This window comes from Typopeltis vanoorti, chromosome 12 (genome assembly GCF_054136105.1).
Source record: "Typopeltis vanoorti isolate ZY-2024b chromosome 12, IOZ_Tvanoo_1.0, whole genome shotgun sequence".
Lineage (NCBI taxonomy): Eukaryota > Metazoa > Arthropoda > Arachnida > Uropygi > Thelyphonidae > Typopeltis > Typopeltis vanoorti.
The window spans coordinates 120,649,036-120,667,681 of NC_143560.1; the positions used below are offsets into that span (position 1 = coordinate 120,649,036).

An 18,646-nucleotide genomic window follows, 5' to 3' on the forward strand; every position below is an offset into this window, starting at 1 on the left:
CCTGGCAGAGAACACTTGTTTTGCTAATCTTTCCTCGCCCATTCTATTTAAGTGACCATACCACCTGAGATTAGCTCTGCTAACGCATTCCTGGATGCTGACAATGTCAAGTTCTTTCCTAATATCCTCATTTTTAATATGATATTGCCATTGATGCCATCTGTTCACGCCTCTAATCTTTCTCAGGACTCTCATATCTGCGGTCTCTAGTCTTTGGTCAAGTGTTTTACTTCTGACCCACCTCTCAGATCCATAAGTTAAAACTGGTTTGAACAGTGTCTTGTATACAGCTAATTTAGTGTTCAGACTAATTTCTTTCTTATTCCATATGAATTTATTCAATTGACTTCCCACCATACCAGCTTTGCTGATGCTGTTGTCTATTTCTATATTTAATTTACCATCTTCAGTAAAAATCTGCCTAAGTAGCTGAAATGTTTTACTTGTTCCACAGGTTCTCCATTCACAACACAGTTGACATTTTCAATGATTCTGCCTATTTTCATTGTCTTTGTCTTTTTATTGCTGACCTTCATACCATATCTATTACAACAGCTATTCAATTTAATCAGAGAATCTTGCAGACTTGTAGCGGATTTATTTAGAAGTATAACATCATCCGCATAAAGCAAAGAGCTGACATTAACATCTCCAATTTTGATATCAGGTTTACTACCACATTCCTTCATAATGTGATCCATATAGATAATGAATAACAGAGGGGATAATGTACATCCTTGTCTCACACCAGATTTAACATTAAACCATCTTCCTGTACTTCCTTCAACTCTGTGACTTACAACTCAAATAAAGACTAAGTATTGCTTGATATAATGCCCCATTGACACCATATAACTGCAGCGTATTGAATAGCTTCTCTCTTGGCACCTTGTCATATGCCTTTTCCAAATCGACAAATCTTAAATACAGATCTTTGTTGTATTCCCATGCTTTCTCGACTATTTGTCGTAAAGTGAAGATCTGATCCTGACAGCCTCTATTTGGCCTGAATCCAGCTTGTTCTTCACCAAGCTTTTCTTCCACAATTCTTCTCAACCATTTCTCAAGTATACTTGCATAGATCTTGCCAGGAACACTCAGTAGGGAAATACCTCTGTAATTCTCACATTCAGTTTTATTTCCCTTTTTATATATGGGTACTATGAGAGCTCTACTCCAATCATCGGGAATTCGTCCCTCCGTCCAGGCTTTCTGAACTATGCAGTGCAGCCACTGTAAGACTTTTATACCACCATACTTCAGCATTTCTGGTCGAATATCATCTACTCCTGCAGCCTTTCCACATTTCAAGCCTTTGATGGCTTTTTCTACTTCAAATATGGATATGTATTCCTGACTGCATGCGTGGTCAGTGTTTTTTATCACTGTGCTGTCATCACTGCTTGTTTCATTTAGCAGTTTTTCAAAGTAATTACTCCATACTTCAAGGATATCTTTTTCTCCTGTTTTCATGTCACCTTTATCATCTCTAACTCCTTTTACAGCACTCTCTCCTCCATTCCTAAGCTTCAACAACCTCCAGAATATTTTGCCACCTTCTTGATATTTATTTTCTATATTCTTGCAAAGTCCTCCCATGACTTTTGTTTAGCTAGTTTTACACACTGTTTAGCTTTCTTACATTTGTTTCTGTATTTCTACAGAGTGAGCTTGCAGCCATCCCATGGCAGAACATATTGCAAGGGAAAGATGTTAGCAGTGCTTGGGATAAAATCAGCGGGTATCTGAGGAAAGCAATATCAGATTGTGTCCCCATGGTTAGGAGGTCAAACAAGGCAGGCATTAGATGGATGAGCAGTAGTATCAAGCTTGAACTGCAAAAAAAGAAAATGTTATGGAGAATTTACAAGGAGAAAGGCGATCAGGACACCAATGAGCAGTACAAGGCTCAAGCTAGGAAAGTTACCAGCATAGTAAGAAAAGCTAAATCAGATTATGAGAAGACCTTAGCCAAAGAGATCAAGGTTAATCCCAAAGAGTTCTTCCACTATGTGGCAAGTAAGAGGAAGAATGACTTCGGAAGGATAACCTTAGTGGGTGCTGATGGTATTGAGGTGACAAAATCAGATGTAATAGTCGAGTTACTGAGTGATCACTTTTCAAAAGTCTATCACCCAAGTGAGGATATCTTTATACCTACAGCAATACCTAATGTGAGAATTGAAGCTAAAGAATCAGAGGTATTAAATATATTGCAAAACTTAAATGCAAACACTGCGGTAGGCTTAGATGGAATATCAGCTCGGGTGTTGCGTGAATGTGCAAATGAATTGTCAACCCCTCTCACCTGGATATTTAACTTAAGTTTGAACTCTGGTATGGTCCCTAGGGAGTGGAAGTTAGGCAAAGTGGTTCCTTTGCATAAGGGTGGCTCTAAAACTGCGGTATTGAATTACAGACCAATCACCATCTCAGGAGTAGTGATAAAAGTATTGGAAAAGTTGGTTAAAGACAAAATTCAAGAATGGGTGGATCAGGATATGATACTCTATAGAGGCCAACATGGTTTTGTTAAAGGTAGATCCTGCCTTAGCAATCTATTAACTATTCATAATAGAATAACATCTGAGTTGGACAAAGGAACTGGCTACACAGTGGTACTTCTGGATTTTGCTAAGGCTTTTGACAGGATACCCCATAGAACACTGTTACGCAAATTGGAGCAGATGGGAATGGATATTAAATTGGTGATATGGATAGGAGAATGGCTCAGGGAGAGATACCATAAGGTGGTGTATGGAGGAGCCGAGTCCAGAATGAGGCAGGTGACCAGTGGTGTGCCTCAGGGCTCTGTGCTTGGGCCAATGTTGTTTAATTTGTATATAAATGATATAGGAAATGGCTTAAAGGGAGATATTCAGTTGTTTGCTGATGATGCAAAGTTGTGTAGTGCAATAAAAAATCAAGCTGATGTTGAAAGTTTGCAGGAGGATTTAAATAAGCTGGTAAAATGGGCAAAAGAAAATGGATGTCAGTTCAATGTGGAAAAGTGTAAGGTCATGCATTTTGGGATTAAAAGATTACCAGCTGTGTACTACATCGATGGAAAGGTACTCCAAGAGATTGATGAGGCTAGGGACTTAGGGGTATTGGTAGATAGGGAGATGAAGTTCAGAGGACACATTGCTAAGGTGTCCAAGATTGCACATAGGATTACTTGGTTGTTGAGGAACACACTGACATCCAGAGATAAAGAGGTTATTATTCCCCTTTATAAAGCATTGATACTTCCACATTTGGATTACTGTGCTCAGGTCTGGTCACCTGGATTCCTTGGAGATGAGGAGGCTGTGGAGAGGGTTCAGAGAAGAGTGACCAAGTTGGTGAGTGATATAAAAAATGCTCCCTACATTGATAGATTGAGAGCTTGTGGATTGCAGAGATTGGTTGATAGGCGAAGAAGAGGGGATATGATAGAAACATTCAAATTACTAAAAGGTTTTTATAGGATTCATGCAGGGGAAATGTTTCAGCTGTGTGAAAGTGATGGAAGAACAAGAGGTCATCTCTGGAAATTAAAGAAGAGTGTGGTTAACAAAGGTGTCAGAACAAGGTTTTTTGCCTGGAGGGTGGTGAATGAGTGGAATTCATTGCCTGACTTAGTTGTGAGCTCTTCGTCTGTAAATGAATTCAAGAAGAGATATGACAGATATTGTTTTGCTAGTTTGGGTCTCCCGCGATGAGTCTACTGACTCCATGGAGATACCCGTAATAATAATAATAATAGTATTCTGTAAGAGTAAAAGCTGACTTATTTGCCAGGAACTTTTGATATGCTTTCTTCTTTTCCTTCACTGCCTCTTTAACTTCCTGTGTCCACTAGGGAGTTCTGATTTTTTTATCCTTGCACACAACCTCACCACATGCCTCTCTGGCAGAATCAATCAATGTTTTCTTCAGAGTTTGCCACTGAAACTCCAAAGTTTGATTCCTGTTCTCAAACACTTTCATTTTCTTTTCAATAATCTTTCTGTATTTTAGTCTACAGTTCACATCTGAGAGCTGCTCAACTTTTATTCGCTTTAAAACTTTCTTACATGTTATTCTTTTCAATATGAAATTCAATTTTATCCTGCTCAAGACTAAATAGCGATCACTTCCAATTTCAAATCCTCTGTACACTCTGGTGTCCTCCACCAGGGAGAAAACATCACTGTCAACAATAACATAGTCAATGAGACTTTTCTTATTCCTAGCCTTTTCTCTCCATGTGAATTTGTGCACATTTTTATGTTGGAACATGGTGTTGGTAATAACCAGTCCATGTCCTGAGCAGAAATCCAACAGATATTTGCCATTATTATTAGCTTTGCTCTTTTCTCCAAATTTTCCCAAAATATTTTTGTATGTCTCACAATCATTTCCTACTCTATTTAGATCCCCAACAAGGACCAACTTTTCCTTTTTCATTGTGTCAGTTGCTTTTTCTAAAGCCTCAAAAAATTCCTCCACTTCTACCTTAGTAGAACCTTCTGTGAAACCATAGGCACAAATAAGTCTCATTGTCCAGTTCCCCATTCTCATATTTGCCCACATTACTCTACTTGAGACTGACTGCCATTCAAGAAGATTAGCCTCGTATTTTGTTTTGAATACTATGGCTACTCCTTCTTTTCCTTGATTGTCATTGCCTGAATATAACATTTTGTATTTATTGCTCAGAAAGATCTCACCAGTTTTGGTCTTTTTTGTTTCAGTCACCCCTATTATGTCGATTCTGTGGAAGAAAAGTACTTGGTTTACATAGCATTTGTAATAGTGGAAAATTATTTAGCTCTGTACAATTAGTCATAGTTGTGTTTAAAAAATTCCATGAGAACACACATAGCATATATCTTCTCTATAAATAAAACTTATTTATTTCCATTTTGTATGTTAATAAATTTAAATTATCGATGTTATTTTTTGTTGCTAATAGTAACAATAAATAAATACTATTTTTGCGCATCATATTTTTCTTTCATTATCGTAATTCTTAAATTAATCCTGAATAGTCACTGAATATAGTGTGTATGTATGTTTCAGATGGAGCATTATTTTCAGAGTGAAATTTGCTCCTATCTGGAAAATGTATATTGTTTCTATCCAGATAGATAAAAATTTCAGAATAATAAAAAAATTTTTGTCCAGGATTATTATTTTATGTGATTAGAAAGAAAAAAGCTCCTTTTAAATCATTACAGGAGGAACCTTTTATTTTGGTTCAAAACCATTTCAATGATGAAGGTAACCTAGAGGATCTGCAATATACTGAGGACACTGACCAGCAGAAATAGAAGAGTGGGGATTCCATTGTATAAAGCCCTAATCAGACCATATATGGATTATTGTGCTCAGATTTGGTTACCACGATTTGAAGGGAATAAATTAACCTGAAGAAGGTGCAGAGGCAGATAATGATATCAGGACCATATAATGTTAGCTATGAGAACATGCAGACTGCAGTGTTTGGTAGATAGGTAAAGGAGAGGTAGAAATACCTCTCCTTTACATATCTCTACCTCATCGAAGTCAGAGGATGAGTCTCGACAGATCATGGTGAGGTGGCTGCTCTTCTAAGCACGACACCCAGACCAGTACCTAGGTTGTCTGCGGATGATTTGGTGCCCACATGTCACACCTGAATGGTGCACCGTAGGAAGTAGCAGTCGCATAGTCTCAACAGCTGCCTCATCGCCAGAGCGATCACACCATAACAGTACAAAAGCAACTCTGTCTAGCACTGCCTTTCAATGTGTGAGGCACAAATGATATCATTGAAGTGGCTAGATAGGATTCTGACTTAGAGGCATTCTGTCATAATCCAATGGATGGTAGCTGGTCTCTCGACCAAACACATGTACCATGTGTCTGAACCTGCAGTTTCTTTTGCACTGAGCAGGATTACGATCACAACGACTAGTCATCAGCAAACTGAACTCTCCTGGTACTGGCTACTGGGCATTTTGCTATCGTCTCGCTTAAGAACCTACAGACATTCAATTCAGTCTAATGATACATACATGAATCTAAAGGCATTAAGTTCATGCATTTACCTCAGTATGACTATTAGCCATACTCGCCACTGTATTATAGCTACAGACCTGTATTATTAAGATTCTCACCAGATTGTTTGTGCTGTCACTAACACCAGGTCAGGGCCGGCCATAGATTTTGCCAGTTGAACCTTTCTGTAGTAGTTTGACCAAGCTCCTGATTATTATCACTGTCTAACCTAGCTTACATACTAACTTAAATTATAGTTACTATATCCCCATCTACTCTTATCTGGGAATATTATTCTCAAACTCTAAACATAATTCAGAGTAACCTCATAAATGTCTTGGGTGGAGTCAAATCCCACAGTCAGAGGATGAGTCTCAATAGATCACAGTATGGTGGCTGCTCTTCTAATCATGATACCCAGACCAGTACCTAGGTTGCCTGTGGATGATTCACACGTCACACCTGAATGGTATAGCATAAGAAGCAGTAGCTGCATAGTTTCAACGGCTGTCTTGATGCTTCCATTCTAGTGGCCTCATCGCCAGAGCGATTGCACCATAACAGTATGAAAGCAACTGCAGCTAGTGCTGCCTTTCAACATGTGAAGCACAAATGGTACATTGCAGTGGCTAGACAGGATTCTGACTTAGAGGTGTTTAGTCATCATCTCACATCCCAAACCCAAAGGTGTTCAGTTGGAAATATACGTGAAGCATGATGTGGCCATGCATCTAGCCAGCTATGACCTCTGTTGTTATTATTTTTGGTTATAAGGGCAGCAGTGGAGTCCAGCATCATCCCACTAATGCCAGTTCAGTGCAGCTGCAGATTCGGCCAGTCAAACTTGCACCTTTTCTGTGTCATTTATTATTTGAACAAGCACGTGAATATGATCCTTTTCTTAACCTAGCTTACATACTAATTTAATCTATTTTATATCTAACAGCTCTGAGCTCACCTACTTCTAAACAAGTATCTTATTTTCATATTTAAATTTCAAAGTAACTCATTAAGGTCAGGTTCGTTCCATTAATTCCATCAATCCGATCCAACGATACATCCATTGCTAGAGAGTCAGACAGGAGGGTTCCCTTCATTTTGACATTCAGTTCCCAACAATTGCTGTGCTGGGGTAGGGTGTTTGAGTTGAATGGAGTACACCACCTCCTCAAATAACTAACGATGGTTGCTAGTTAAATTTCTTACGAAAGCTCAGAACATAGGTGTTTGTGTCCAATGATACATCCATTGCTAGAGAGTCAGACAAGAGGGTTCCCTTCACTTTGACATTCAGTTCCCAACAATTGCTGTGCTGGGGTAGGGTGTTAGAGTTGAATGGAGTACATCACCTCCTCAAATAACTAACGATGGTTGCTAGTCAAATTTCGTACTAAAGCTCAGACCATAGGTGCTTGTGTGAGGTGACAAGTTACCACGTTTCTAAGAGTAGCACTTGGCATTCTGTCTATGTGTACACAAATTGGTGTTCCAGAGCTGGCCTTCCACTAGGATTTGCATACATAATGTAAATGACTGGTCTAGCTCAATTAGAGTCATAGTTACTCCTGCTGTTTATCCACGCATGATTGACTTTCTTCACTTTGACATTCAGAGCACTGGGCAAAAATCACATTATCAACACCTCTCAATGGCCATCGCAACGCTTTGTTTTAATTAGACAGTTGGATTCCCCTGGTCCATGCCAGTTCTGAGTTGGCTGTTAGTTGCCAGCCGAAACGGTCGTGCCAGACAGCCATCTGGCACACTGCCATGCCAAAAGATGAGTCAGTAGATTGCAGTATGATGACTGCTCTTCAAAGCACAGCACCCAGACCAGTGCCTAAGTAGTCTGCAAAGGATTTGGTGCCCTCACGTCGCATCTTAATGGTACAGTGTAGGAAGCAATGGCTGCCTTGATGCTGCCATTCTAGTGGCCTCATCGCCAGAGCGATCACACCGTTATAATATAAAAGCAACTCTGGCTAGTGCTGTCTTTCAATTTGCACGAGGTATTGTGGCAGTGGCTAGCCAGGATTCTGACTTAGAAATGTTCAGTCATCATCCCATATATTGAACCTAAAGGTGTTCAGTTGGAGATGTCCGTATAGCATGACATTGCCATGCACTAGCCAACCTTGGTCTCCTTTAACATTAGTACCATAGGGCAACGATGGAGTCTTGCACCTTGCTAATGCCAAGTCAGGGTCAACCACGAATTCAGACATTCAAACTCACACCCCTCCAGTATCTCATTATTAGACAAGCATATGATTAACATTCTTATCTTAACCTAACTTCCTTAAATCTAATTTTATTTTCATGATATGGATATTATTCTCACTTTTATTCATTTGTGGCAGGTCCATGCTATGAACCACCAAATTGACCCAACAAGATCACCATCGCTAGAGAATCAGACAAGAATGTTCCCAACGATTACTGTGCTGGAGCAGAGTGTAGATGGCCAATTTCCCTACCATAAGCTCGGTGCTGGTGTGAGGTGTGCCGGATCTGACCTTCTGCACGGGATTTTGTTAGGTGCAAATTAATGCACCTTATATAACCAGGCTCCCTCTGATTAGTTACTCCGTATAGAGAGTTTAATGAAAATTGGCTAGTTTATATAACCAGCCGAACTGGAGCTCTATCCACCACATCTAAAGCTCATCCACCTCAATGAGTCATGTTTATTCCCACCATATACCCCTGACCTTCATTGATATTCTCTCACTTTGACATTCAAACCACTGGCCAGAAACCACATTGTCAGCAACCCCCCTCATCACATTACATTATTTTAATTGGACAGTTGTGTGGGAGTGGCTGTGTGATTACCTTGGTCCATGCCAGTTCTGAGTCAGCTGTTAGTTGGCAGCTGAAATAGTTGCACCAGATGGGTCATCCGGCATGCTGTGTAGCAGAGGCATTCTACGAGAAGGTCCTGATGCTGGTCTGGGCTCAACCATTCCATCACTGGACAGTTTTGCCCAGTCCAGGTGCAGTGTATACCCACTTTGGACCCAGCCCAGTCCTCAGAGCCAATCTTTGTCCTGAGGTTAGGAATCTGTCTTGCTGACTTCCCTTACCTACATTACTGTATCGACTAGAGGTTGTTCACCTTGGAAATCTGCTGCAGATATGGGTATGGTCCGACTGTACCCATATCTACTTGGCACTATACTCTTTTGTGGGAGTGGCTGTGTGAGCATTGTTCCATAGGGGAGGAAACAAGCACTAGATTGTGGTCGGAATTACCATTCACTGTGTATTTGAGTCACTGATGAGGAAGAAATCTAGGGTGGGAGTTTCCACTTCCAGTGGTCTGTACAACTGGAAGAGGAGAGCCAGTTTGTTGTGGACATTAAAATCTCCTAGAAGGATGATTTTGCGGTTAGGGAAGCAGGATAGAATATCATTGTTTAAGGAAAGAAAGTTAAGGAGCTCAGAGTGGCATTGGGGGAATGATAAAGACAGCAAATGAATTTGATCGAGTGGGGAATGGAGATTTTCAACCAAAGAGGGTCAAAGTCAGTCAATTCTAGGTTGTAGGTTGGATGCTCTCTGGCATGGTATGTCAGAGTAGATATATGCACAAATGTGAATTTTCTAATAGTGGTGTCATCTTCCTTGAGAATTTTAATTTTCACAGTGCCAACTGGGGTTCCTTTTCCAACTGCAGAGATCAGGCAGCAAAGATACTGAGACACTTGCAATCACCATTGCCCTTACACAAATTGTTCACATACCCACCTGTACCAGATAATCATTAGCACTCTGCAAACACATCCCAGATCTCTTCCATACTAGCACTCCTAAGCATTCTATGAATGTATTTTTTGTTGTCTGTTTAATTCAGATCATGACCTAATGCTGATCTCTTTCTCTGTGGAGTAACATGCACATAGCCATTCACACCCACATGTGTGGCATTATAACGAGCTCCATATGAGATGATTTTCATACTACTTTGCTTCATTAATGCCTTCTTGGTTGGATTATCATTTGGCCTTCTGACCCAAACACATGTATTGAACATGCCACTTAAGTAATTCTAACTGGTATGGAGAAATTTGTTCCCCATTTCACTCTAAATTCTCATCCTCTTATCTAAATCTTGGTTCTCCAAAAGATTTGCCAAGGCTGTACACTGCAAGTACAGAAGCAAGCATACCTTAACTTGCTCCCATCCTAAACTCCATCTTTCTTTACTGCTTATACCAAAGCCCAGAATAACTGGGAAAAAAAAAAAAAAAAAGCTAAAAGTAAGCATCTTGCATTCTGTCCAACATATACCCAACCATTAAGTTTGGATGGTTTCATTGCATTCCATCATCACTTACATAATTACATTAAAGCCAATCTCCTGGCATTTTACTTTTCCAATTCCTGCATGGTGACATTAGCAAATATCCTCTTTCTGCCTCCCCTCTTAACCATTATGAAACTCAACACATAATGCTTCTTTCACATTTTGCCAGAAAGAAATCAGAAAAGAATCGGATACCAAAAAGTCTCCTGCTCCCAGTAGCATTTCTCTAATGCAGTGGTTCTTAACCTTTTTTGCCTGGTGTCCCCTTTCAACTATTTGTATAGCCTAGCACCCCCTGCTCAATTTTACACTAGGTTAATGACTCAATAAGATAATTATAATATATTATTAGGGGGGGCTATGCCCCCTGACACCTATGGTGACCCCACCCCGTGTTCAGGACTGGTAGGTTGGTTCTCCTTGATTTCTGATGACTTGAAAAGGGGGGGGGGATTTTGGCGCCTACGGCGCCCAACCCCCGAGTTCCAGACTTGTAGGCCGGTTCTCCTTGAATTCTGATGACTCGAAAGGGGGGTATCATTCATGGCACCTGGGGTAGCCCATGAGTGTAGAGTCTTCAAAAGTGGCCTACAGTGCCCCCCCCCATAATAAAAAAAAATACGTTTTTTTTTATTATTATATTAGTAGCATTATAATGCTTACTGCCCCCTTTAGCATTCACAGCACCCCTGGGGGGGGGGTGTCCCTACTGCCAGGTTAAGAACCACTGCTCCTCTAATGATTTGTGTTCCAGAGCTGATTCCCATTCCATCACCTTTTTATATTGTCATATTCTACTAGTGTCTATCCTGCAAAGAAGTTAGACCACTTACAGTCCATTCCTAAAAAAGGTAAGAAATCTTTACCTCTGAAGTATTGCCCAGTTTCTCTTACCTCAACTCAGCTTTCTAAATAGTTGGGTTTCAGGATACAATCCACAGCTTTTTCTCATTCATCGTAATAACATACTGTAGGTTGATCAACCTCTCATGTATAGGATCATCATCATGGAAAAAGAAAGAAAATTATGGAAAGCATTTGAGAATTTATAGAGTCTATAAAGTCCTGAAGAGTAAGGAAAGAAGAGAAATGCTTCCAAAAATTTATCAATGGAAAAGATAGCAAAATTCTGACTAAGTAGATATTATAATCAGAAGAAGAGAAATGCTTCCAAAAATTTATCAGTGGAAAAGATAGCAAAATTCTGACTAAGTAGATATTATAAACAGAAAGAATACTTTTCAAAACATTGAGAAATAGGAAAAAATGATATTGCAGAAACAACAAAAAACAATTCATGGAGAAGAGGTAATCTAGGGAGAAGAAATGAACATGGCCATTCAAAAAAATGAAATTGAGAAAGCATTGGAATATGATGTGACAGTACAAACAACAGTACAGTTGTTGTCCTATTATATATATAAAGGAAGAAGATATTAGGTTTTTCTAGAATCAGATTTTTTTTACTTTTTAGCATAAACAAGACTATGAATTGAAAAATTTGGAAGACAGTGTTAAAGCTTATGACCAAATAGTCAGGATCAAATTTTCATCCTCAGGCAGATAAGTGGAGAAATAATTGAATACTATAAGCTCACTTATGTTTTTTAAGTTCTGGGAAGCCTTTGATAAGATACTGTGGAATGAACTATGGAAAATATTACAGAAGAAAATATATCAGAAGATAGAGAAGGCGCTCTATCCGCTATTATTTATGCACTGTGGGCATCATCATCAAAATCTGCAGAGAAAAAACAAAGTATTTCAGGTAAATGGTAATGAACTTTTAGAATTAGGTTTTTTTTGATAATGGTAGTACTAGTGGCAAAATCAGAGGAAAATCTTCAGTGTAAGCTTTAAATATTTGGAACTTAAAAATTCTGAAATGGAATCCAAGAACTAGAGCTAGAGTAAAACAGAAACTATAATTATAGCTGAAGAGGAAAGACCTATTGTTATTATTACGTGACACCTCCAAGGAGTCCAAAGACTGATGAAGAGAGGGCACCTACTCTATAGCTCCAACTCCACCATTCAATCCACTAGCTACAGTGAACTGCAACTACCATCATCATCTACATCAGTGCCATCTACTGCCCACCACCACTAGTATTTTCACAGACAAGCACAAACATCTATGCCCACAGCGGGATTTGAACCTGCAGCCTTTTTGCTGGAGAGCAGACATGCTACCCACTCGGCCAACCAGGCTGGCTTGTGTAATTAAACAAGACCATGTGTAATTAAAATTTCAAGATAAACTTGCATGACAAAGAGAAGCTGTAAAATACTTCCTTTTAAGTGAAAAAGGTAAAATTTCTCAACTTCATAAAAGAATAAATAAATAAATAAACGTTTGCTGAGGTTGCTAAGATCCCGTGCACATTCAGATAACTTTCTTTTTTTACAGTAATGTCATAACTGTTCTATTTTATTATTAGTTATTGTTGTTAATTTCTTACTGTGCCTAATTTATAAATTAAGATTTATCATAGGTATGTATGTATAGGAAAAAACAGTATATATAGGCTTCTGTACTATCCACTGGGTGTCTTCTTGGAACGTATCCCCTGCAGATAAGGGGGAACTACAGTACTTCATAACATCTGAAAGTCTTATTTGTTTGTCTAATTTACAAGACTTCTTCCTACCAATACTTGTTAACTGTTCATATCTTATTGTATGTTTTCTGTTACTTTTTCCTGATGATACTGTCATCCAGTTGGCAGGCGAAACATGTTGAAGTTTGTTTACTTTTATGGATAAATCTATGAACCTTATCCCATAGTATTTATGTCTGTATCTATCCCAATGGCTTTAACAAGCCTTTAAGGTCCACAACCTTCCAAGCATGCCTGGATTTCGTAACCAAAATATGAGGATAAGATGGTCAGCCCTATGCCTCTAAGTATTCTTGACTGTATCCCTGTCAAGAATACTTAGAGGCTGGTTTGCCTGCTTGCGGGATGAAAAACCTCAGATAAACTGGCGGAAAAAACCTTGCTGTCCACACCCAAGACTGGCTAACTTGGCTATGGCTGAAGAAGATTCTTCAACTCCTCACGTCACCAACGGGAATCGAACCTAGGACACTCCTTCCCCAGGCATATGGTTGTGAAGCGCAAAGCAACTAGGCTAACCATGCGGACATTTATGTCTGTAGCTAAAGCTAATTTTGCAAGCAAAGGTTTCACAAAGTTTTCCGAATGCTGGTTGTCTGAGTTGTTAGCATATCCATTCTCCTACCAACAGGTTGCTGGTTCAAATTCTGCCATAGGCATTGGTGTTTGTGATTGTCTTTAGGTGAGAGATGAATGTTATCGCCCAATATGAGACCACCCTAGTTATTGGAAGCCTGAAGTGGCTTGTAAAAGTTTCATGTTCTTTCTTTAGAGCAGAGTTTTTATGCTATGTAAAAAATAAATGAACCTACAAAAAAGAATAAAAATTAATAAAAAAATAGAAAAAAAAAATCCTTTGCCCACTCATGCCACTAATGTTCTATAGTAGACTTATGACCTTTTTTGAGTGAGAATCAAAAAAAAAGGGGGGGGGGATTTCAGAAAATCATATTCTCCTTATTTTTTGAATGAAAGAAGCTGTTTTAATTTAAATGTTTCCTTTTTTTTATAAGTTATTAAAAGTTTCTATAGATAATATGTGAACATTATGCTTTTACATTGATTTTATATTTTACTTTGTTTAAATTTTGCTTCTTTAGGTTAAGATTAGTGACATTTCTGATGAAGAATTGCTTATTTTGTGCAACAAAATTTGTGTTGCCTATCAAGGTAAGCTTTTTTTTTTTCCGTAGTGCAATAATTTATTCTGATATTTTTTAAGGATAGTGTAATATAAAAAAAATTCTGTGAGCTCTTAGTTATTTAGTAAAATTGAGGAATAATGAGGAATAAATACATAAACCTTAGAACTATCAAAGTTGAAAACCATGAAATAGAACAAGTTACTTCATATGCACATTTGGCCCAATTGTTATCCTTTGAGGATCGCCAAAGAAAAGAGATTGAATGAAGAATTCACCTTGGATGAATGGCTGATGGGAAACTGAGAGACATATTCATTTTAGAAATTATGGACTTTACAACCATGTCATAGATAACTTTTAATTTCCCGACATTTTGATCTTCATATTAAGATCATCATCTGGAGTATATACAAATATACAAGGACAAGCTGAGTTACATTACGCATAGTAAGCTAAAGAAACAATGATTTCATCACCGGTTATTCTACTGGCATGACCTCTAGTGAAAAAAAAAAAAATTACAAATTAATTAATTATTTAGAAACTACATCAAAGCTAAATTCTATTTAAGAAAACATGAGAAAAACATTCTTTCTTGTAGATAGACTTCTTTCAGTAACAATGATGTCCTATTTTTAACATTACAATTGTTATTTTTTGCTTTAGGATTCTGGATTAACCTACAGTCCTGTTTATAGTTAACTCTTACAGAGAAAGGTTCTGTGGGTAGAATATGTGCCTTCCATATGCTTGGGATTTTTAGACCAACATCATTGTTCAGATTGGAGTGGTTCATAAGAATCTCACAGGCTTCCTTAAATTTACTTCATACCGTGTTTGTGTATGATGTAAACAACTGGCGCTTTTCCAGTCAATTCTATGTAAAGTGATCAGGGCATGGTCAGAAAGGCCAGCTTCACCATAGTTATTATATTTAATGTGTCATTTATGTTCCTTTTGTCTGATAGGAATTGTGTGTCCTGTTTCCCCTATATATGGTATATTACAGATGCTATAAATACAGTATACTCCAGGGTGGGCTAGCGGAGGGAGTGGGTCTTTGGATAGTTGAGTAAGCTTTTTAATTTTGCAGGGGGGGGGGTTAAAGGTGGCTTTGAGATGGTATTTTTGTAGTATTCTGTGTATTTTATCTGATATCCCTTTAATGTAAGGAATGGTTATAGTTTTATTGTAGTATGTTTATTTTTGTTTTTTTATTGAGGTCTTGTAGAGAATTTTGTTAATAGTGTTTTGGCTGTAACCATTTTTTAGAAAAATATTGCTAATAACTTTAAATTTGTCTTTCAGAGCTTGTTCATTGGAGCAGATCTTCAAGGCCCTGTTCTTTAGAGCAGTGCTTCCCAAACTTCTGGATGGCCCCCTTTGGAAAAATTAAAATATTTCACGGCCTCCTCGAAAAAAAATCGTAATATAGACATATATTGTTATAATATTTATTGCATTTATATTCAATACAAAACATATGCAGCGAATATTGAAAAAATCAAATGCAAATATTAAATTTTTATCATCTTACATACACATTTGACAGGCCACATTATCTCATATTTTTATATAGATAGATATAGATATATTGTTATTGTACATTTGCCGTATAAGCACACGATACAAGCACACAAAAGAAAGAATTAAAAACATAAAAGAAGTTTAATAACAATTTAATGTGATGGATGTGTTTCATAACTGCTATACAAAAAAGTCAATATCAGGTGAAATATTTGAATATATTTAAGTATATATTGAATATATTTGAATATAAGTAATGAATATATTTACTAATATTCATTAAGCGCCGAAATACGCAAGAAGCAAAATTTGTGAACTCGCACCAATGTGTGAATTTTTTTCCATTAAAATATAAAAAATTAAAAAAAAAAATAATAATAATTAAATTCGTTTCTTTTAAAATAAAAAAAATCTACTTAGTCTTAAAGCATTTTCAATTTGTTTTTATTATTTCACAGCCTCCCTCAACAAAAACCTATGGCCCCCAAGGGGGCTGTTGCCCACAGTTTGGGAAGCGCTGGTTTAGAGTATTAACGACACCTAGATTTTGTGATTGGTGGTGGTTGGAGTTTATGTGTATGTGTTGGCTTCTGGTACACAGTAAGGAAAGACTGCCAGAAGGAAGACATGTGAGAAGTGTGTTCTGTTTTCAATCTCAATTGTGAACTGTACGCATTTGTGTTGTTTGTGTCTAGCGGCCATGGGACCAGATCGCAAAAACATCATCAACGTATCTAAGCCAGACTTTGGGTTTTAAAGGAGAGGAATCTAGAGCATGTTGCTCAAAATGTTCCATATAAAATTTAGCAGTTGGGGGGATAATGGCTTTGCTTAAGGTGGAAAGAGGCTTAAGGTTTATCCCAAATAACATAGCAGACAAAATACGTTTAGAAACTGCCAACATTTTAAATATAAATCATAAGAAAACAATAACAAGTAACTTAACAAAACATGAATTAATGGCCGTGAAATCATTAAAATCAAATTCAAACATCGTAATAACTAGAGCCGATAAAGGAAGTGCCACCATTATTTTAAACCGAACCACTTATTTAGAAAAAATGAAACTGCTAGTCTTGGACAGTAGTACATACCAACGTGTTAACTATGACCCAACCAATAGAATAAAAAAGAAAACAGAATCTACTTAAATCTATTACTACATGGCCTAAAGACATAGTCAAAAATCTATTTCCGCACTACGCTCGTTCCCCAAGAATTTGTGGTCTACCAAAAATACACATACAAAACTCACCACTCACATCACAGCCGATAGTCGAAGGTATAGATAGCCCGAATTATCACCTAGCCAAGAAATTAGCGGCAACACTCAAGTAGTTAGGTCATTTCTCCTCCTATATCAGAAACACAGAACATAATCAAAGACCTTACATTAGAAAAAAATCATTTATTAGTCAGTTTTGATGTCTGCCCTCTTTACGAATGTCCCAATCAATGACACAATACTTCTTTTACAGCACAAATTCCCTCCAGATATCACGTCGCTCTTTTTGCATGTATTACGTTCTGGTTATTTTGTTTGGCAAAATGCTTTCTACCTACAAAAAGAAGGCACAGCTATGGGCTCGCTATTATCCCACATCTATTGCTAACTTTTATGTGGAACATTTTTAAGCAACATGCTCTAGATTCCTCTCCTTAAAAACCCAAAGTCTGTGCGATCTGGTCCCATGGCCTCCAGACACTAGACACTTTCCTTAGCACCTAAACAAACAACACAAAACAAACGCATACAGTTCACAATTGAGATTGAAAAACAGAACACACTTCCGTTTCTAGATACACTTGTCACATGTCTTCTTTCTGGCAGTTGCTTCGCTGTGTACTGAAAACCAACACATACTGGCCAATATATACACATAAACTCCTTCCACTACCTAACACAAAAACTAGGTGTCATTAATACTCTAAAAAACAGGGCTTTGAAGATCTGCTCCATTGAACAAGCTCTGAAAGACGAAGTTAAAGTTATCAGCAATACTTTTCTAAAAAATGGTTACACCCAAAACACTATTAACAAAAATTCTCTGCAAGACCTCAATAAAAAACAAAGATAAACCACACTACAATAAAACTGTAACCATTTCTTACATTAAAGGGAACATCAGATAAAATAAACAGAATACTACAAAAATACAACCTCAAAGCCAAAACCTCCTGCATCCAAAGACCCACTCCCTCCGCTGGCCCAACTTGAAGTATACCATATTTATTGTACCTGTAATATACCATATATAGCGAAAACAGGATGCACAATTCCTATCAGACAAAAGAAACATAAACGACACATTAAATATAATAACTATGGTGAATCTGGCCTTTCTGACCATGCCCTGAACACTTTACATAGAATTGACTGGAAAAGCAAAAGTTGTTTACATCACACCAAAAAATGCTATGAATGCAAATTTAAGGAAGCCTGTGAGATTCTTATCAACCACCCCAATCTGAACAATAATGATGGTCTAAAAATCCCAAGCATATGGAAGGCACATATTCTACCCACAGAACCTTTCTCTGTAAGAGTTAACTATAAACAGGACTGTAGATAATCTAGAATCCTAAAGCAAAAAATAACAATTGTAATGTTAAAAATAGGACATCACTGTTACTGAAAGAAGACCATCTATAAGAAAGAATGTTTTCTTAAGTAGAATTTAGCTCTGATGTAGTTTCTAAATAATTAATTAATTTGTATTTTTTATTTTATTTGTTTTTTTTTTACTAGAGGTCATGCCTGTAGAATAACCGATGATCAAATCATTGTTGTTTATTTTTTTAATGGTATATATTAGAACACAAAATAATAAGTAAATAATTATTTATTAACTTATTGCTGATATTTTGCTGGTGTTATAACCAGCATCTTCAGAGCACAAAAACACAGTTTGTCACAATACGTGAGACTATAACAACATGGTGTAAACAACGGACTAGTTAAACAAAATTGTAGCAGCAACACAAAGACTAGAGTCCTGAATTTGGCGCTCTCTATCTGAAAAAAAAAATGTAGCTAT

General features: G+C 37.5%; 1 protein-coding gene across 1 annotated transcript in view; it reads left to right on the top strand.

Moving 5' to 3' along the window:
* Positions 1 to 18,646, top strand: part of LOC150101186 (tRNA:m(4)X modification enzyme TRM13 homolog) — a 300,267-nt gene that overhangs the window by 91,089 nt on the left and 190,532 nt on the right. The window contains exon 5 of the mRNA XM_090401720.1: positions 14,037 to 14,106. Coding sequence (XP_090257846.1) covers positions 14,037 to 14,106 — 70 coding nt within the window. The remainder of the gene's footprint in view (positions 1 to 14,036; positions 14,107 to 18,646) is intronic.